This window comes from Chiloscyllium punctatum, chromosome 25 (genome assembly GCF_047496795.1).
Source record: "Chiloscyllium punctatum isolate Juve2018m chromosome 25, sChiPun1.3, whole genome shotgun sequence".
Lineage (NCBI taxonomy): Eukaryota > Metazoa > Chordata > Chondrichthyes > Orectolobiformes > Hemiscylliidae > Chiloscyllium > Chiloscyllium punctatum.
The window spans coordinates 25,634,613-25,655,243 of record NC_092763.1 but is presented as its reverse complement, the minus strand read 5'-3'; the positions used below and the strand labels follow the sequence as shown (position 1 = coordinate 25,655,243).

General features: G+C 42.8%; 1 protein-coding gene and 1 pseudogene across 2 annotated transcripts; one reads left to right on the top strand and one right to left on the bottom strand.

Annotated features, from left to right (window-relative positions):
• Positions 1-877: 877 nt before the first annotated feature.
• LOC140495768 (interferon-inducible GTPase 5-like) lies at positions 878-16,894 on the top strand. 2 transcript variants are annotated; one of them, XR_011964094.1, is made up of 5 exons: positions 878-1,019; positions 4,139-4,302; positions 5,310-6,485; positions 9,036-12,244; positions 15,642-16,894. XR_011964094.1 is itself a non-coding variant. In XM_072594861.1 (4 exons), the coding sequence occupies exons 2-4, from the start codon at positions 4,283-4,285 to the stop codon at positions 9,097-9,099; spliced, it is 1,260 nt and encodes a 419-aa protein (XP_072450962.1). In that variant the 5' UTR covers positions 878-1,019; positions 4,139-4,282; the 3' UTR covers positions 9,100-16,894. The 2 variants fall into 2 exon arrangements, 1 of the variants encoding a protein (XP_072450962.1); XM_072594861.1 differs by having other exon boundaries at positions 9,036-16,894.
• Positions 16,895-18,004: 1,110 nt separating this feature from the next.
• Positions 18,005-20,631, bottom strand: part of LOC140495630 (sodium- and chloride-dependent neutral and basic amino acid transporter B(0+)-like) — an 85,612-nt pseudogene continuing 82,985 nt past the window's right edge.

The following is a 20,631-nucleotide window of genomic DNA, read 5'->3' as shown; positions in this document are numbered from 1 at the left end:
TTTAAAGTACTTATCCACATACTTTGTAGAGGTTGAAGGTTTAAAGGGAGAGTAGCAATAAAAGCCGAGGTGCTGCATATCCTCTGCAATTGTAAACAGCAGCAGTTTGAATGATTTTGTAATAATGAGAGAAAGCTGAGGCTTTTCCCTCATATCTGTCATTGTTTATCTCCTACCTCATCCGCACCCACACATTCCGTACTCTGCCTCCTGATTCTCTATGCTTAAAGTTTTCAGCTCTGCTGGTCATACTTCACTGTCAATATGAATATATGTACAAAGTAATATTGACTGTGCAATGAAATATGTCCTATTCCGTTAAGGGGTGTTCTTGAGGATTAACCTCTTTGTTTGGCAAAGGGTGTTGCCTATCGTAGCTTTAACTGAGAATGGTGCGTATGTATTTGCAAAGGTTCCTTTTTGTGTAGATAAACTGCTCCCTTGATACTTTTCTGCTAAGAGAGAAGTGAAAAGAGAGACAGGGAGATAAGTGAAAGAGTGGTAAAGTCATTATAGTCACACAGTGCAGAATATGGCTTCTGACTGTGCAGTATGATTCTAATGGAACCAAAATGCAACGTACACCACTGAAGGGGTGTTTTGATGAATGCACAATCCCTCAGTTTAGTCCTTAATGTAACTGTACAAAATGCTTCAAATTCATTGGTTCTACTCCAGTCATAACAGACACTAAATACGGAGTTCTGAGAGTCACAAACTATAAAAATATAATCTACCTGGCAGTAAGTGAGCATTCATTGTGTGTGATTCTCATTGGACAGTGTACAGTAGTCAGCTGACTGAGTGTAACAGTTTCTGTTCGGTTTTGGATTAGTGGTGCTGGAAGAGCACAGCAGTTCAGGCAGCATCCAAGGAGCAGTAAAATCGACGTTTCGGGCAGAAACCCTTCATCAGGAATTGCTCAGTGCCGCTGGTGGGAGAGAGCAGCAGGAGCAGTCACTCTACATTAGTGGGAGAGCTTCACTGATGGGCTCTCCTTCTTCAAGGAAGCAGCACAGGTAAGGGCCAAGAATCAAACAACAAACTGGTGGGTTGGGGTGTGGTGTGGAGTTAGTGAAACGATGAGAGGGAATCATATTCAGCAATTATGAACAAACTGACATCTCAACATTAAAGATCACTGTGAATGATTTCCATCTATCTCCATCTGCTTTTCTCTGCAGCTTCTGGCTGTGTTTAACGCACTGATTTCGAAAAGTCAGGAGGTTTCGTTTGGACATGAAAGTTTTACATGAGAAACAAACCCCAAGAATTGCCTCTTGAAAAGAAATGAGTCTTTTGATAAAATATTGGCGACTATGCTGTTACTGAAACAGGAAGTGTTGTCTAACAACAAGCTGATTGTTCTCCAATGAAGAGGCATTATCATCAATACACAGAGGAGAAATCCACTGAAAATATCAAAACCAAAAATGGCAAATGTCCCCATACATTTTCTCTCCTTCCCTGTTAGGATGAAATTATCCCTTTCAAAAATTTTTTGATATTTTTTCATAGGGCATGAGCGTCACTGGCAAGGTGGGCTTTTTTTTAGATTAGATTAGATTCCCTACAGTGTGGAAACAGGCCCTTCAGCCCAACCAGTCCACACCGACCCTCCAAAGAGCAACCCACCCAGACCCATTCCCCTACACCTAACACTACGGGCAATTTTTAGCATGGCCAATTCACCTAACCTACACATTTTTGGACTGTGGGAGGAAACCGGAGCACCCGGAGGAAACCCACGCAGACACGGGGAGAATGTGCAAACTGTACACAGACAGTTACCTGAGGCGGGAGTTGAACCCGGGTCTCTGGCGCTGTGAGGCAGCAGTTCTAACCACCGTGCCACCATGCCACCCATTACATGTCTGAAAGGTGTACTGATGATTGACTGTGAGACATAAAGCAACAATGTAATCTTATATTACTGTTTGATTCCATTGCATGAACAATAGCCATTTTACAATATTCCTGAATCTATATTATAGAGTTATAGAGTCATAGTGTTATATAGCACAGAAACAAACCCTTCAGTCCAACTAGTCCATGCTGACTAGATATCTTAATCCTATTTGTCAGCATTTGACCCATATCTCTCTAAACTCTTTGTATTCATGTACCCATCATGTCTTTTAAATGTTGTAATTGTATCTGCTTCCACCACTTCCTCTGGCAGCTTGTTCCATACATGCACCACCTTGTATGTGAAAAGGTTTTCCCTTAGTTTCCTTTTAAATCTCTCCCCTCTCAAATTAAATCTATGTCTTTTAATTTTGGACTCCAAAACCCACAGAAAAAGACCTTGGCTATTCACGCTATCCATGCCTCTCATGATTTTATAAACTTCTGTAAGGTCACCTCTCAGCCTGTAGCCCCAGTCTATTCAGCCTCGCCCTATAGCTCTATCCTCTAAGCTAATACATTACCCCAACCCCATGTGATCTTACCCTGTGTATTGTTTGGTATCTTACCAAATGCCTTCTCAAAGTCCAGGTGTACTACACCTACAGGATTCTCATTATGCACTGTTTTAATTATATCTTTAAAGAACACTAGCAAATTAGTCAAACATGATTTACCCTTCATAAATCCATGCAATGGACTGCGGTTTGACTTTCTTTATTACTTCCTAAATAATGGATTCTAACAATTTCCCGATGGCAGACGTTAAACTAAGTACCCACTTTTAGAATAATGGCATTGTATTAGCATTTTTCCAGTCAACTGGAATTTTCCAACTTGTAGGGAATTTCGGAATATTGTAACCAGTGGAGTCACTATCTCCACTGCCACTTTCTTTAAGACCACAGGATGTAGGCCATCTGGCTATGACTTGTTTGCCTTCAATCCCAATAATTTGTTCAGTGTTATGATGATGATTGTTTTAAATTTCTCCTTTTCTATAATCTCGGCATTATCTGCTGTACTGGGATGGCATTCATGTCCTCCACAGTGAAAACTGAGACAAAATATTAATGCCTCCTTCTTTTCTGTGTTACCGAAGATTAACTACCCAGTCTCATCCTCCAAGGATAGCTAAACACAGTCACAGGACAGGATTTAATGTTCTCCTCCATGTTGGTGGGGATGGAGGGTTTTAATCAGGTAGAACACTGATGGTGCAGATCCCACCACCTCCGCATAATTATCCTAATTAATAGAACATGGAACATAGAACAGTACAGCACAGAACAGGCCCTTCAGCCCACGATGTTGTGCCAACCACTAATCCTCATGTATACACCCTCAAATTTCTGTGACCAAATGCATGTCCAGCAGTCTCTTAAATGTCCCCAATGACCTTGCTTCCACAACGCTGCTGGCAACGCATTCCATGCTCTCACAACACTCTGTGTAAAGAATTAAATCCATAGCAGGAAGATCCAGTGACTGTGTTGCCTTCTGACTGCTCATTCAGGTACTTAGTTAGAGACAAAAAAAACTGCAGATGCTGGAATACAAGGTAGAGTTCAAGGTGAGTCCTGAAGAAGGGTTACACCCGAAACGTCAACTTCTCCACCTCCTGATGCTGCCCGGCTTGCCGTGTTCTTCCAGCCTCCTACTTATCTTCCTCTGATTTAGGCACTTAAGCAGCAATTAATGCAAAACCAAAGATCTCTTTTGCACCTTCACTAGTATTGACCCATTTATTCAACAATGGTGGGTGGGCTGCTGATGTTATTACCTGGCCCTACCCCATTTGACGGGCTTAAGCTTGACGATTTGTGGGAAGATGGTGACAAGAAGGGCAGGGTACCTACTCTATTTTACATGACCATCCCCGAAAACAGACAAGGCGGATGCACATAAAACCCAGACAATGGTGTGCTTGTTTAGGCAACATTTTCTGCACAGGAAAACCTGGCCCCACATTTTCCATTTCTGCTCAGCTTTCCCTTGCTGTTCCGCATCAGAAGTTATTTCCCTGAGAAGTGGAGGAAAAAACACACATCTCACTCTTCTCCTCACTCTCTGACTGGGTAAAAATGTAAAAAGCTCCAGGATGTATTTTCCAGATTGTTTGTCTCTGTCCTCACTCTGATTAAGGTCGGGGGTTCCTCACACCAGTCTTGTACTTTATCTGTTGATGAATAAAGTCCTGCCACTCACACTCTCTACTTCGCTCTAACAGGAGAAAACCAAACACAACCAAAGACAAAGAAGTGACATCGTGGGAGGAGCTACGATCCTCTGGCCCCTCCCCGCTTTCTGAGGAGAGCTCTCTGGAATCACTGGGCAGTTAGACGGGGAAAGCAGTGAGAGGCACAGAAGGAGGATGGGAGGAGCCAGCTCCAGGTTGGTCAAGAAACTCCTTGTATTGTGTCTCCTGTTCCAGCACAGCCTGTCATTGTGACACTGTCCAATTGCTCTGTGGCATCACATGTAACTGGCCATTCTACAGCACATGTACTTCTATTAACCTCACAGAAACATTGAAATAGGAGCAGGAGTGGGCTTTTCAGCTCTTTGAGTTTGCTCTGCCATTCAATAACATCATGGCAAATAAAGGAAAAAACGTTGCTCCTTGATCTCGTTACTAAGTAAGGGATCTTGCTAGCTGCCCAATCAGCTGTATTTATTTTGTTCTTTCAAGGGCTGTGGCCAACATTTGTTGTCCATTCCTAACTGCTCATTTATTGAGTGGTTTGTTTGGCCATTTGAGAGAAACAAAAAGACTGCAGATGCTGGAATCCAAAGTAGACAGGCAGCAGGCTAGAAGAACACAGCAAGCCAGGCAGCATCAGGAGGTGGAGAAGTTGACATTTTGGGTGTAACTCTTCTTCAGAACTGAGAGGGCATTTGAGAGGGCATGTAAGAGTTACCACCATTGCTGTGGACCTAAAGACACAAACGTTTTTTACTGAAGCGTGGGAGGTTGAGGGGTGACTTGGTAGAGGTTTTTAAAATCATGAGAATTGTCTATACGTTGAATGGAAGGTGTATTTTCCCTATGGTAGGGGATTTCAAGACTATGGAGCATATTTTTAGAGTGAGAAGAGAAAGATTTAAAAAGGACTTGAGGGGCAATGTTTTTACAAGGAGAGTAGTTTGCATGTGGAATGAAATTCTAGAAGTGGTGGATGCGGGTACAGTTACAAAGTTTAAAAGACATTTGGATAAGTACATGAATAGGAAAGGTTTGGAGGGTTATGGGCCAAGTGCAGGCAGGTGGGATGAGTTTAGTGTGGGATTATAGTTGGCTTATGTAATGTCTGTGTTGAGGTTTCACGAATGTGACAATGAGTTATGTTAATACAAGTTCTTTTAGTCTGGTGTAAAACATTTTGTATTTATTTTGTCAGTGATCAGATGGCTCAAACTTCAAATTCATCATTGTTCAGTAAGGAAGAACTCAACAAACTAAATTCTGCTTATGACGCTGGTGGGATGAAAGAGGTGACACCACTGATACAGAAGAAGTTAGATGATCTGGACAATACAGGGCTGAACATTGCAGTGGCAGGAGAAATAGGCTCTGGGAAATCCACTTTCATCAATGCAATGAGAGGACTTCAAGATGATGATGAGGGCGCAGCTAAAACCGGAACCACAGAAACCACAATGGAGCCAACCTCATACTCACACCCCAACCTGCCGAATGTTTGTTTCTGGGACCTACCTGGAATTCAACATATTCAAATGGTGGAGCGGTATGTGAGGGTAATTAACTTTGCAAAATATGATTTTATCATCATTATCTCAGCCTGTCGAGTCACAGAGAATGATATAAAACTCGCCAATGAGATTAAACGGTTGGGGAAGAATTTCTATTTTGTTTACTCTAAAATTGACAATGATCTTGATGCAATGAGGAAGTACTCATGGAATTTTAATGAAGTGGAAACATTGGAGAAGATCAGGAATAACTGTGTCAGCAAGCTGCAAGAGGCAGGGATCCCATCACCCAGAGTATTCCTGATATCAAACTTTGATCTGAATCTGTATGACTTTATTTGTTTAAATAAAACTCTTGAGGATGATCTTCTGAATATAAAAAGTGACTTTATACTGGTGCTCCAAAACCTAAACTCAGAGATTGTTGAGAAGAAAAGAACAGAGCTGAAGAAGCGACTCCGAAGGTTGGCAATACGTTACAAAGTAGTTCCTGGATTCTCCCTTACTCATAACTTTGGGATTCTGACTGGAGCAATAATATACTTACGTAAATGTATGGGTCTGGATGATGTCTCTCTTCAAAGGCTGGCCAATAGTGTAGGGAAGCCTGTGGAGGATCTGAAAGCAGTGATGACAACTCCCCTGGTTGGGGGGGAAATAACTGAAGACATAATAAACGGATTGGCCTGGCGTGCTACTGCTGTCATTGCATCAGCACCTGAGCTGACTGTCAATACCAATCCAGACTTTGGAGAACATCCATCTTTTCTTACAACTAACAAGCTTCTGAATACTGCATTGGACGATCTGACAGAGAACGCACAGAGAGTGGTGATGGTTGCGTTTGGGACTCCATCAATCCGGTGAGTCAATGCTGTGCCTGATATAGTAAAGGGTTTTTTAGTCATGATTTTTTGAGGAATTCTATTGTACAATATTTCTTTTGCACATTTAGTCCTGGAAACATTCCCCATCCATTTTAGTGAAGGGGTCCCTGATCAGTGTTTGATGGAACAGTTGGTCTGGCTGTAAATGAGATTTAAAAAGGGGGAATTTAAAAAGACCTAATTTAGTTTTACACACATTTTCTGCACTTAGTCCATTCTCTTCAATCAAAACACAATAAAGGTATTTGTTGTGTTTCTAGAATCATTTGAATAGAATTGATTTGGCATTCCATCAGCACTCATTGGGTTCACTATTGAATCTCAATGGCCATACAATGTATCTTCCACAGTAATTCACTTGGGCTCCTTAGACAGTACCTTCCAAACCCACAACCATTTCCATCTAGAAGGGCAAGGGTAGCAGATACATGGGAACACCATCACCTGCAAGTTTTCCTCTAAGCCACTCGCCATCCTACCTTGGAAATATATCAACATTCCTTCACTGTCACTGAGTCTAAATGCTGAATTCCCATCCTAATGACATTGTGGGTGTATCTTCACTTCAAGGACTACAACAGTTCTCAGCACCACATCCTCAAAGTCAGTTATGAAGGGAAAATAAAAGCTGGCCTGGCCAGTGATACTCATGTCCCATGAACAAATAAGTCATCAAGCCATCCAGCATATTCAGCTGGCAATTCAGCTCATTCTTCCTGTGGTCAGAAATGTCTGAGTTCCTCAATGATATTGATGGATTCAGTTCCCATATCAAGTCCCTTCTCTGGGATCTTCCTGCTTGATTCATAACAACAGCACCATGACTGAAATGGATGACTATAGGTTTTTTTTTAAACTGTGAAATAAAAATTGATGGTGTTCTTGGTCTGATCATCTAAGATTTAGTAATTTTCATAGTTGCATTCACCCAAGCACCATTTCCTGCCAAGTCATATTTCTAATAGGTAGTTATAGTTTTACTCCATTTTACAGAAAGCACAACATAAATATTTATTAGAAGGCAAACTTATTTTTCAATTCTGTTACCATTTTTTTGACACTGTCATCATACGTCTGCCTGCATCAAACAGCATCTGTCAGCAAAGGATGAGGTCACTCCAATTGTATTCACTTTTAGCCTGTCATTGAGTAAACACTCCATCCCTACCAACTCATGTAGACCATTATCACATAAAGCAGTGTTTCTCAAAGAGGGATACATGTACCTCTGGGAGTGTGATCACAGTCTCTGCAGGACCTTTTTTTAAGTGCACAAGAATTAATTTTCAGAGATGAGAATAATTTTCAATCTCCAAATCTCTGCTTTCCAGATTCCCAGAGACAAGTGTCTCCACATTTCACGATGATGCATCATCATCGTTTTCCCGCTACTTACTGCTCCTCCCAATCAAACAAAACCAGAAATTGCTGGAGAAGTTCAATAAGCCTGGCAGTATCTGTGAGAAGAAAGCACAGTTCAGGATTTGAGTCCATTGAGTCTACCTCAGAACTGATATTTATTCTGAATTTGAAGCTGGGAGGAGGAGTAGTGCAAGGGCGAGGTGAGACAATAGGTGGGGCCAGAGAGCCCAGAGAGAGAGAGAGAGAGAGAGAGAGAGAGAGAGAGATGAATGTGATGGGAAATCCTGGAGATTATGGATAGCAAACCAACAAAAGCTGACTAAGAGCTAATAAGAGCCAAGAGTGAGAGAATGGTTTAGCTGTGTTGAATGTACCCAAACAATAATAATGGGCCTCGGAGTGGGTGGGAATGGATGACAGTGCTAAAAGCAACCCATGTCAGAACAGGCTTGCATGTTGGGTGGATCCAATCACAGGACGTTTGGCTCCCATGCTTGTCGTTAATTGGCTTAGATGCCTTTGGACTTAACAGCAGTAAATGCAGGAGAGAAGCAGTCTGTAGTTTGAGAACTTGTGAGTGGGGAACGGGGAGTGGTGGTCATGGTGCTGATCTCCAGATAGTGACGGTGACAGTAAACCACCCTTTCGTAAACTACCCCATCCTACAATGCCCTGGTTATTCCAAGCAGCAGTATTACTGGAAACCTCTAGTTTTTTCCTTTCCTCGGTAGAGGAGGAGCAGCTGCATGGACCAGCACTCTCAGTTTATGCTTCACACTGATCTCCCTTCACCAAACCTCTCGTTACAGCTGAGCCTCACATATGTGAAGTGGAGAGACAGCCACTTTGCAAAGTTTGATCAGTCTGAGGAGAGACTATATGATGATGCTGAGAGAACAAGTGGGGAGGAATAAACTGGGTTGTTGAATGAGGAACAGTTGCTACAGTCTTGAGGAAGAGCAGATGTTTCTCCTTAGCCAGGTTAACTCAAGGCCACGATCTAAGGAGTCTGTGAGTCAAAGGAAGAATGGCTACCTTCAGGCAGAGATGAATAAACACTTCATTCATCTCATTATTTGTTGTGAGACCTTGAGGGTGCTTTGAGAATGTGACAATGTGCCGAATACTAAAGTGAAAAACATCATTTAAAATGTTTTATTTCAGAGAACAGTTTTTGTACTGTACATTCTTCAGTGAGGAAGAGCTCAAGAAACTGAAGTCTAATTAGGAAAGGGATGAACTTAAATCCCTGATACAGAAAAATGTTGATGATTTGGATAATACGTTAAACCACTGATACAGAAGATTCTCAAGGTCTGAACAATGGAGAAAGCGAGGACTTGCAGAGCAATGAACATCGCAGTGATGGGAGAAGCAGACTCAGAGAAATCCATCTTCATCAATGCAATGAGAGGTGATGAGGGAGAAGCTAAAGCTGGGACTACAGAAACCACAATCACCTTAAAATTATGCCCCCTCCTGATAGCCATTTTCGCCCTGGGAAAAGGTCTCAGGTTATCCACTGTATGTATGCCTCCATTCATCTTGATCACCTCTCATCCTTTATTGCTCCAATGAGAAAAGTCCTAGCTCCCTCAATATTTCTTCATAAGACATGCGCTCCAATCCAGGCAGCATCCTGGTAAATCTCCTCTGCACCCTCTCTAAGGCTTCCACATCCTTTCTCTCATGAGATGACCAGAACTGAACACAATATTCCTCCTGTGGTCTAACCAGGGCTCTATAGAGCTGCAGCGTTACCTTGGGGCTCGTAAACTCAATCTCCCTGCAAATGACAACATGCCATTCACCTTCTTAACAATCTTATCAACTTGGGTAACAGCTTTGAGGGATCTATGGACATGCGATCCCTCTGTTCCTCCACACAGCAAATAATCCTGCATTTAACCCTGTATTCCACCATAAAATTCAACCTTCCAAAGTCAATCACTTCACAATTTTCATGGTTGAATTCCATCTGCCACTTATCAGCCCAGCTCTGCATCCTGTCAATGTCCTGTTGCAACCTACAACAGTTCTCCACAATTTCCACAACTCCACCAACCTTTGTGTTGTTGGCAAACTTAGTAACCCACCCTCCTACTTCCTCATCTAAGTCATTTATAAAAATCACAAAGAGCAGAAGTGCCAGAACCAATCCCTGCGGAACACCACTGGTCACCAAGCTCCAGGCTGAATACTTTCCATTTACCACCAAACTCTGTCTTCTGTAAGCCAGCCCATTCTGTACCCATTCAGCCAGATTTCCAGACTTTCTGAGTGAGCCAACCATGCAGAACATTCTCAAATACCTTGCTAAAATCCATATACACCACATCTACTGCTCTGCCTTCATCAATGTGTTTTGTCACATCCTCAAAGAGTTCAATCTGGTTTGTGAGGCATGACCTGCCCATCACAAAGCCATGCTGACTATCTCTAATCAAGCAATGATTTTCCAAGTAATCATAAATTCTGCCTTTCAAAATCCACTCCAATAATTTGCCCACCACAGACGTAGGACTGGCCGATCTGTAATTCCCAGGATTATCCCTTTACCCTTCTTGAACAAGGGAATAAAATTTGCCCCCTCCAATGGCACTACTCCAGTGGACAATGAGAATGCAAAGATCATTGCCAAAGGCACAGCAAACTCTTCTCTTGCTTCCAGGAAGGTAAATTTCCCATTTAAAAGGTACTTACCTCAAGCTTCAACTTCCATTTTTGGGAGGAGCAAGAGAGAATGAGGAGCTGAGTAGGAGCGGTTGAATTGCACTCTGGGAAGGTGAGTGAACTGATTAAATTTGGGCCGTGGCTGAACCTGAGACATGACACGTCTAGTGTCTCCCCCCACCTTCCTCCTCTAACCAAAGGAATGGTCTCTATAGTTGATATGATAAGGATTTTCTTTTTTTTAATCGTGTAATTGATAAAAACTTTTCTTTCTTTTTTTGTTTACCTAAGTTAAGACTAAGTTAAGTTTCAGAGTAAAAATGGCAGGAGATCCCAGAGACATGTTATGCTCCTTTAATTCAATATGGGAGCTCAGGGACACGGCTGATGTCCCTGACTCCTTCATGTGCAGGAAGTGTGTCCAGTTGCAGCTCTTGTTAGACTGCATGACAGCTCTGGAGCTGCGGATGGACTCACTTTGGAGCATACACAATGCTGAAGGGGTCATGGATAGCACATTTAGTGAACTGGTCACACCGTAGATTTGGATTGCTGACGGAGAAAGGGAATGGGTGACCAAAACACAGAGAAAGAGCAGGAAGGCAGTGAAGGTGCCCCCTGTGGTCATCTCCCTCCAAAACAGGTTTGGATACTGCTGGGGGAGATGGCTCACCAGGGGAAGGCAGCAGTGGCCCGGTTCATGGCACCATGGCTGACTCTGCTGAATAGAAGGGCGGGAAAAAGAGTGGAAGGGCTATGGTCAAAGGGGATTCAATTGTAAGAGGAGTAATCTACACTTGGGCCGGATTTGTGCTTTTGCTAACACTTATGGGGAGTGTTTAAACAAATGTGGGGGGGGTTGGGAACCAAACGAGGAGGTTAGTGTACAGTAAGGAGCTTGTAACTGAAGCTTGGAAGGAACTAGATAATGATGTCAACGTAACTCAGGCTAAAAGTTGGCAGCGACCAGATGATGAAGGGACTGGTGGCCTGAGGTGCATTTGTTTTCATCCAAGAAGTGTAGTAGGTAAGGCAGATGAACTTTGGGCTTGGAGTAGTACTTGGGAGTATGATGTTATTGCTATTATGCAACTTAATATCCCAGGACATTGATACTTCAGGCGGGATGGAAAAGGAGGTAAAAGGGGTGGAGGAGTTGCATTACTGGTCAGGGAGGATATCACAGCTGTGATGAAGGAGGGCACTATAGAAGACTCGAGCAGTGAGGCAATATGGGCAGACCTCAGATATAGGAAGGGTGCGGTAACAATGTTGGGGCTGTACTACAGGCCTCCTAACAGAGATAGAGGTCTAAATATGTGAACAGATTATGGAAAGATGCGGAGCAACAGGGCGGTGGTGATAAGAGATTTTAATTTTCCCAACATTGACTGGGATTCACCTAGAGGGAGCAGAATTGGGAAGGAACATCCAGAAGGGTTTTCTCGAACAGTATGTAAATAGTCTAACTCGGGAAGGGTCCATACTTGACCTGGTGTTGGGAAATGAGCCCGGCCAAGTGGTTGAAGTTTCAGTAGGAGATTACTTTGGGAGTACTGATCACAGTTCCGTATGTTTTAGAATACTCATGGACAAAGACGAGAGTGGTCCTAAAGGAAGAGCGCTAAACTGGGGGAAGGCCAACCGTAACAAAATTCGATAGGAGCTGGTGAATGAAGATTGGGAGCAGCTGGATGAGGGTAAATCCTCATTTGATATTTGGGAGGCTTTTAAAGAGAGGTTGATTAGACTGCAGGAGAGATATGTTCCTGTGAAAATGAGGAATAGAAATCAGAAGTTTAGGAATGACAGATGAAATTGTGAGATGAGCTTAGAGGAAAAAGGAAGCTTACATAAGGTTGAGGCAACTGAAGACAGACAAAGCATTTGGATGAATACCGGGATTGCAGGACCAGTGTGAAATGAAGAATTAATAGGGCTAAAAGGTGTCATGAGATATCTTTTGCAAACAGGCTTAAGGAAAACCTCAAAGCCTTTTATTCATATATAAGGAGCAGGAGGGTAACTAGAGAAAGGGTTGGCCCACTCAAGGACAAAGGAGGAAAGTTTTGCGTGGAGTCAGAGAAAATGGGTGAGATTCTTAATGAGTACTTTGCATTGGTATTCATCGAGGAGAAGGGCTATGACGGATGTTGAGGTTAGGAATAGATGTTTGATTACTCTAGGTCAAGTTGGCATAAGGAGGGAGGAAGTGTTACGTATTCTAAAAGGCATTCAGGTTGGACAAGTCCCCAGTTCTGAATGGGATCTATCCCAGGTTACTGAGGGAAGCAAGAGATGAAATAGTTGGGGCCTTACCAGATATATTTGCAGCATCCTTCAACATGGGTGAGGTCCCGGAGCACTGGAAAATTCCTAACGTTGTCCCTTTGTTTAAGAAGGAGAGCACGGATAATCTAGGTAATTGTAGACCAATGAGCCTGAAGTCAGTGTTAGGGAAGTTGCTGGAGAAGATACTGAAAAATTGGATCTATTCCCATTTGGAAGAAAATAGGCTTATCAATGATAGGCAACATGGTTTTGTGCAGGGAAGGTCATGTCTTACTAACTTAACAGAATTCTTTGAGGAAGTGACAAAATTGATTGATGAGGGAAGGACTGTAGCTGTCATATATATGGGCTTTAGTAAGGTGTTTCACAAGGTTCCCCATGGTAGGCAGATGGATAAGGTGAAGTCGCATGGGATCCAGGGTGTACCAGCTGGATGGACAGAGAACTGGCTGGGCAACAGGAGACAGACAGTAGCAGTGGAAGAGATTTTCCCAAAATGAAGACCTGCAACCAGTAGTGTTACACAGGGATTTGTGTTGGGACCATTGTTGTTTGTGTTATACAAAGATGATCTGGAAGAAGGTATAGGTGGTCTGATTAGCAAGTTTGCAGATGACACTAAGATTGGTGGAGTAGCAGATAGTGAAGGAGACTGTCAGAGAATACAGCAGAATATAGATAGATTGGAGAGTCGGGCGGAGAAATGGCAAATGGAGTTCAATCTGGGCAAATGCAAGGTGATGCATTTTGGAAGATCCTATTCAAGAGAGAACTATATGGTAAATGGAAAATCTCTGGGGAAAATTGATATACAGAGAGATCTGGGTGTTCATGTCCATTGTTCCTTGAAGGTGACAATGCAGGTCAACAGAGTGGTCAAGAAGGCATATAGGATGCTTTCCTTCATCAGATGGGGTATTGAGTACAAGAGTTTGTGGGTCCTGTTACAGTTATATAAGACTTTGGTTCGGCCACATTTAGAATACTGCATATAGTTCTGGTCGCCACATTACCAAAAGGATATGGATACGTTGGAGAGGGTGCAGAGAAGGTTCACTAGAATGTTGTCTGGTATGGACCGCGTTACCTCTGAAGAGAGGTTGAGTAGATGAGGATTATTTTCATTAGAAAGATGGAGGTTGAGGGGGGAGCTGACAGAGAAATACAAAACCCATTAGAGTCAGGCAGGTAAAGAAAACAGCGCACACTGTGGACCAGCTGAAATGCCAGTTGAGATTGACAAAATTATGTGCCAACTTTCTGTGCAGAAGGTACATTTGCAACAATGGAATCAGATGAGGACAGTGATTACGGGATAGACTGGGAGGTAATGGAAGAATGAGCCTGGAGATACACTGGGAGTGGACCTTCAGCGAGGGGAACTGGGGAAAGTCTACCCTAACCGTGGTCCTGATCCAGACCCAGACCAGTCATTGATCCAGAGCCAATCCAAATTCCTGATCCCGATTGAGGACCAGCCCCAGTTTTCGATCCATAGGAGGATCCTGGACACTGCCCGGGAACACTGTCCCTCCTGAGGCCTCTCCCTCAGGAACAGAACCGCAGCTGGCCCCACCAATTATGGCCAGTACAGACAGGGCCTCAGTGTGTAGCAGCCCTGAAGAAAAAAGGATGGTTAGGGACTGTCCACCCAACAAAGTGTCCTGGCTTTATCACAGAGACATGAACAACAGGGGAAGGCAATAGTCGAATGGTATTATCACTGTAGTGTTAATCCAGTGACCCAGGTAATGTTCTGGGGACCTGGGTTTGAATTCCGCTGCAACAGATGACGGAATTTGAATTTGATAAATATCTGGAATTAAGTCTAATGATGACCATGAATTTATTGTTGATTGTCAGGAAAAACCCATCTAGTTCACTAATGTCCTTTAAGGAAGGAAACTGTCATCCTTACCAGGTCAGGCCTACATGTGACTCCATGCCTATAGCAATGTGGTTGACTCTTAACAATTAGGGATGGGCAATCAGTGCTCATTGAGCCATTGATGCCATCATCCCGTGAATGAATCTTTAAAAATCCCTTTACGAAGGCAGTCATTCCAATGCTCCCACCGTGACAAGTTGGAGGAGCAAGTTCCCAATAGCCAGAGCCCTCTCCCCCGCACCTGGCTCTCTGTGGTTTGCCGCACTGGAGGCAGGCAAGTATGAGGATGGTATTTTTTGGGTCCATCCCAAGAAATCCATAATGGTTGGGTGTGACAACCAGCAGGCTGTGCTGCATCTGTGACCAGGGGATGAGCAAATCAGTTGAGGAGGAACATTGGGCAGGCCAAGCCGGACCCATCATGGATCCGCAATGAATGGACAGAACACTTATTCCACAGGAAGCATTGTCCCAATATTTCACATAGTCAATTATGGCAATTGACCACGATTTGGTTTAGTGATGATTTCGGGGGATCCAGGAAAGGCCGTGGTGATGGTACTGAGGATCCCAATCAATACACCAAATCAAAATCGGCGACAAGTCTTTGAGGTGGGAAATGGCGGCATTATCTGAGAGGGTAGTCTGGATCCTAACTTTTTCTTGTTTAAAAGTAGATGTGAAGTGGATATTCCATATGTGATGCAATTGGTCAAACCACTTGGTTTTAAGTAAAACAGAATTATTTAAACACCACAGTTGAAACATGAACAAAAGAAAACAGACTTTAGAATAACTTTACTTGAAAACTCAACTGACTCAATACCATAATTTAACTAAGGAGCTGTTCCAATTCCCGTGACATCCCAAAAACACACTCCTTGGCAAAAAGTAAATTCAAACACAGCTTCTTACAGGCAGGAGAGACTTCAGAGAGGGACATCAGCCAGGGAGCATCTGCTGAAGCATGGAACCTTTCATCTCTGCAGCAACTTCCAAAGAGATTTCTGAGAGAAAGCCAGTCAGGAACCATCTGCTGAAGCTTGGAACCTTTCTCCACTGCAAGCAACCTCTCATTGCTATAACTACCAAACTAGAAAAAAATCTGAACTGTGAGATAACTGTCACTCCCTGCCATTATTAAACTAGGCTCTTTCCCAGACATTTCGGCACCTCTGCCTTTATGACCTATCTTAAAAAAACTCCAAGGACAAACTAACCTTGTTAAAATGTCAGCATCATCACATATATTTGGTTACTTGAATATAGAGTTGTTAAGCTTATTAATGTGTGTAAGATGGTAGTTGGTGTATTGGGCATTGTTGTCATTGGACAATGGAGAACTCAAACACTCAGGAAGATAGGTTACCTCCATTGGAGACTTGGTATGTTCCTGCATGAGAGTGTGTTATGAACCTCTGATCCTATTTCTGCTAGACCTTTCAAGGGATCAGCAGGAGAGACTGTGGACCATGCACCCAAAATTGGATATTCTAAATTGACCCACAGCTGGAGAAATCAGGCCTAACAGAAAATTGGCCAAAGTAAATTAATCAGCAGCCTGCAGCTATTGACTACAGAGAACCGTGGCAACCAAGGTCAAAGAGGTCACAAAAATTAAGGGGAAACCAATTACAAACAGCCTGAGGATGGTGTACGGTAAAGTATCAATTAGACTTTCTGGCACCTTGACTTCCAACTGGTGCTTGAGGATGTGCACTTTACACTTCCCTGGCATGGCAACAGTGAAGGGTGTGGGTGTGAATCATTTGGATGCTTTGAACCCAGCTCATGATCCGATTGGCCACAGAACATTCTGGAAGATCTCGGGCAACGGTGGATAAGAACACGTGGTCACCATCCTCTCAGTGAAGACTCACAGTGAAGATTATCAGGGAAGTTTTGCAGTGAAGACTAAGACAGAAGATCATGCAGCAACCCATAAAGACCTAGAAGAAAATTGCCCCTGACGTGAAAAACCCAACTTCATGGAAGAGAGCTGGCCCTCTGTTGGAGAGGTAGGATATTCCAAAGCCCAGCTCAAACACATGGATCATCGTGGGCAACATCCTGTCTCAGATGGATCGAGGTTGATGGAGAGTAAATATTATGGGAATTTGGGGAATGCTAATATTGTGTTTTATTAAGGAACATTGTTAATAAAATCAAGTTGAACTGCAAACTGAATTCTGTGTCTCTGTGTCCATCTCAGTGTCAAGTCAAATGAATATAGTATTTTTATGATGTGTTTCTGAACAAAGATTCCAAAGCATGGACAAAACCACCACCTGCAAGTTCCTCTCCAAGCCACTCACATTCTGACCATATCGCCCACTGTTCATTCAGAGTCACCAGCTCAGTGCCCTGGAACTCAGTTGTGAATGGCATTTGCAGTGAACTGTAGCAGTTCAAGGCAGCGCCATCTTCTCAAGGGCAACTAGGGATGGGCAATAAATGCGGGCACATCTAGTGACACCCACATCCTGTGAATACATTTTTACAAATGAACAGTACTAGAACATTCATGGGGCATGTAATTTTCAAAGTCAAAATTAGGTTGTACCAAACTACCACAGAGCCCCTCACTCTCTCTGTTGAGGATTTTCTAAATGTATAAAGGAGCTGGGAAGGTCCATGTTTAATCATACTTGACAGAACACTGAGCTATAGAGAGGAGGTGATCATAATATGAATAGGTATCTGAACAAGAAGAGAAAAGCACTGGATAATGGGCACGTCAAGGTCAGCAGATCAAAGACCCAAGATATGGACTGTCATTTGAGCCTATGGAAAGGGATTAGAGTGAAGCTGGAAAGATTACGGTTGAAGATTTGGGAAAAGTGAATAATTTTAAGTTTCATGGTTCATGAATGGCAGAGGATAGATGCATGAAAGTGGAACTTAGGGAATGGATTGGCTTTGATTGGACAACTTTTATTTTAAGGTGGGTTTTGTTATTTAATGTAGAAACTTGGGCAACATTAGGGAGAGAGGAACAGTCACTGGAATCCCATATATTAGCACGAGGTCTTAGGCAGGAGCCTCAGCTCATGTCAAAGAACTCATGATACAGGAAACGTAATGCTCAGTAATTCCACCACACTCCACCCTGCTCCAAATTAATGCCCATGTTTGCTGTTGACAGAGGAGATGCCAGCTGGTGTTACACCTGGCTGAGTTTCTGAACATCCTTCCTGGAGTTACAGTGGTGTGCATCATCACAACAATAAAATTTCAGATCCATCGTTTACAAATCAAACAGAAATATCCCCATAAACGTTCACATCTCTGGTGTGGCCAGAAGTTGCACAGAGTTTGAGAGTTGGGCAGAATCAGCTCTGTCTCCATATCTTTCCCCTTTGTGTTGTTTCAAGAATGGATCCCAATCAGGAGCTGATGTGCAAGCGGCAGAAAGTTTCTGTGAAGATAACAAAGAAATGTTGAAGAAATTCTTCCTGATTTTAAACAATATTGAACCAGGTTAATGTCTGATTTTATTGAGATTTTCCTTTAACACATAGCATTTTTGAAAATATATTTAACTTGTGTTATGTATTTTGGAGATTACACTCCTGTGTGTAAACTGTAACTTCTTTAGCAGTGAAGTACACTGAAGGAATGTGTTATAACTTATAGTTTACTGTGAGCACTGCCACATTAACTGAAGCAGTGTTACTGAGCCATTCATTTAGTCTCACTGATAGCTAAAACTTCTTGATGCAGGATGTATCACTGATTGACTTTCATTAGCTTAAACATATCCCCTGATCATTCATTCCAGAGACATGGTGTGTGCTGAGGACACTGAGAACACATTCACAAGGCGTATTACAGGGGTTCAGGAAGAGGCTTCACTAGAACCGATTGAAGAGTGAACTGGGATAGACAACAAAATGTCAAACACTGCAGTAACACCGTTCCTACAGCATTTTTAATCTTTGCCTGCTCTGAGCTGCAATTAATGTCTCTTATCAGGAAAGCCATGTTGCTAATGAAAAAAAATACATTCACATCTTTAAAACAATATTTTTCTGGATGATTAGCAAGGGCATGAACTTATTTTTGATAGTGAGATATAAAAGGAAATATGAGAATTGATGACCAAAATCTTTGAAGTTTTTAAGGCACTTTGGAAAGAAGAGAGAGGGGGAGAGGTAAAGATGTTCATGGAGGTAATTGCAGAGCTCAGAGCTCAGAAACAGCAATGAATAGTGAAGAGATTATAATCAGGTTTGAGCCAGATACAGAATTGGAGAAGCATAGTGACGTTGGAGTGTTGTGTGACAAGAGGAGGTCACACACAGAGTGAGGAACAAGACCAAGGAGAGATCTGAAACCAGAATATGAATATGTAATTGAAACATTGCCAGACTGGGAGCCAGCAGAGGTCAGTGAGCTCAGGAGTTATTCATGAACATGACTTTGTGCCAGTGTGAATACTTGCAGCAGAGTTTCAGATGAACTCCCATTGGCAGGCTGACCAATTGATGGGATGTGAAATTGCTATTTCCTAATCAGGAGTTGAGATGGAGCGATACACGCAGGGGTATGTTTGTGGTGGGTCAAAATACCCCACAGGCCTTTGGGAGGTTCCTCCTTGTAACACACTTGTGTGCCCTGAAGACTCTTCCATGAGAATCCATTTTTAATAAAGTGCTACCAAGGTGGCCATGTTAGTGGAGGATGAGATACCTGCACATCCCATGTCGGGGTTGTGTGCATTAATAAACGGTGTCCAATTGTGTAGAAGGTCAGTGGTTTGCCTTGTTGTACCTCCCTAGTCAGACTCCCTCTGGTCTGGTAACCACGTGGTCCAGTACCTGCAAAATTTCTGGTTTTCCAGAGAACAGTTTTCCAAAAAGGCCACAATTTTCAGACGATCATTTCCAAATATTTAATGGTTGTAAAGGCAGATTAAAGTGCAGCAAGCATTTGAAAAGAGTTTAATGTCTAGGATATGATTTGGACACTAGCTCATGCCTGGCTAACAAAGTCACACCTGAGGACTGTCTTGACTGTCATTCATTTCAGAGGAAGTGGTCAGGTCTATGTCCACGACACAAAGGCAAATCATTAAAAAAAAGACCAGAACACATGAGACAAACCAAGCTACAAGACTGGCTCAAGAGGATGGATGAGGTCGTCACCAGCCCTCTATAAGAATCTGTATAAGTGCGATGACCCCACATTTGAATAGCCCTCCAAGAATTTCCAACAGAACTTTTTTCAAGGGAAATGCCATTCTCCAAGTCAATATCTTTGGGATAGTACAAGACAAGTGCAGAATGAGGACGGGATGGTTGAAAAGTTTCTTTGCTGACAGTGATATGGTATCTCATATAGTTTGACACTTTGAGTGGTTCTTTAAGGGCCCAGTTCTGAGGCTTCTGGGTATGGAAAGGAAGCAGGCGAAAGCATCCAAACGTGTCACTGGTAACTGTGAGTGGGTGAGAAGGATGAAATAGTATGGAATGGAAGGGTTAGGGAAGTGGAGGTGGAGATGAAGGAAGGGCCTGACTCCTGTGGGGGAAGGGTTGGTGAAAAGTCAAAGTAAGAAAATCAGCAACCGAAAGGGCAGTGTCAGAACTGTGCAAATCTAGGTTCATCTCTGCATGTTGGCTGGCAGAGTACTCACAGGAATTTGAATTCACCTACAACATTTCAATCATCTTGACTGAGAACAACTAGAGACAATGTCCTTTCCAAAGAATAGAAGAGGGGCCCTGCCCAGCTAAGCCTGCAACTGCAGCCATGTCCCACTGAGCAGTGAGTACAACACTGGACACTAACACCAACATTCAGGAAAGAATCAACACAAGACACAACTTCGTTTCTTCCACACAAAAAAAAGATAGTGCCTCTTAATCTCTGCCAAGCATGAGGCATGTGAGTACATTTAACCCTCTT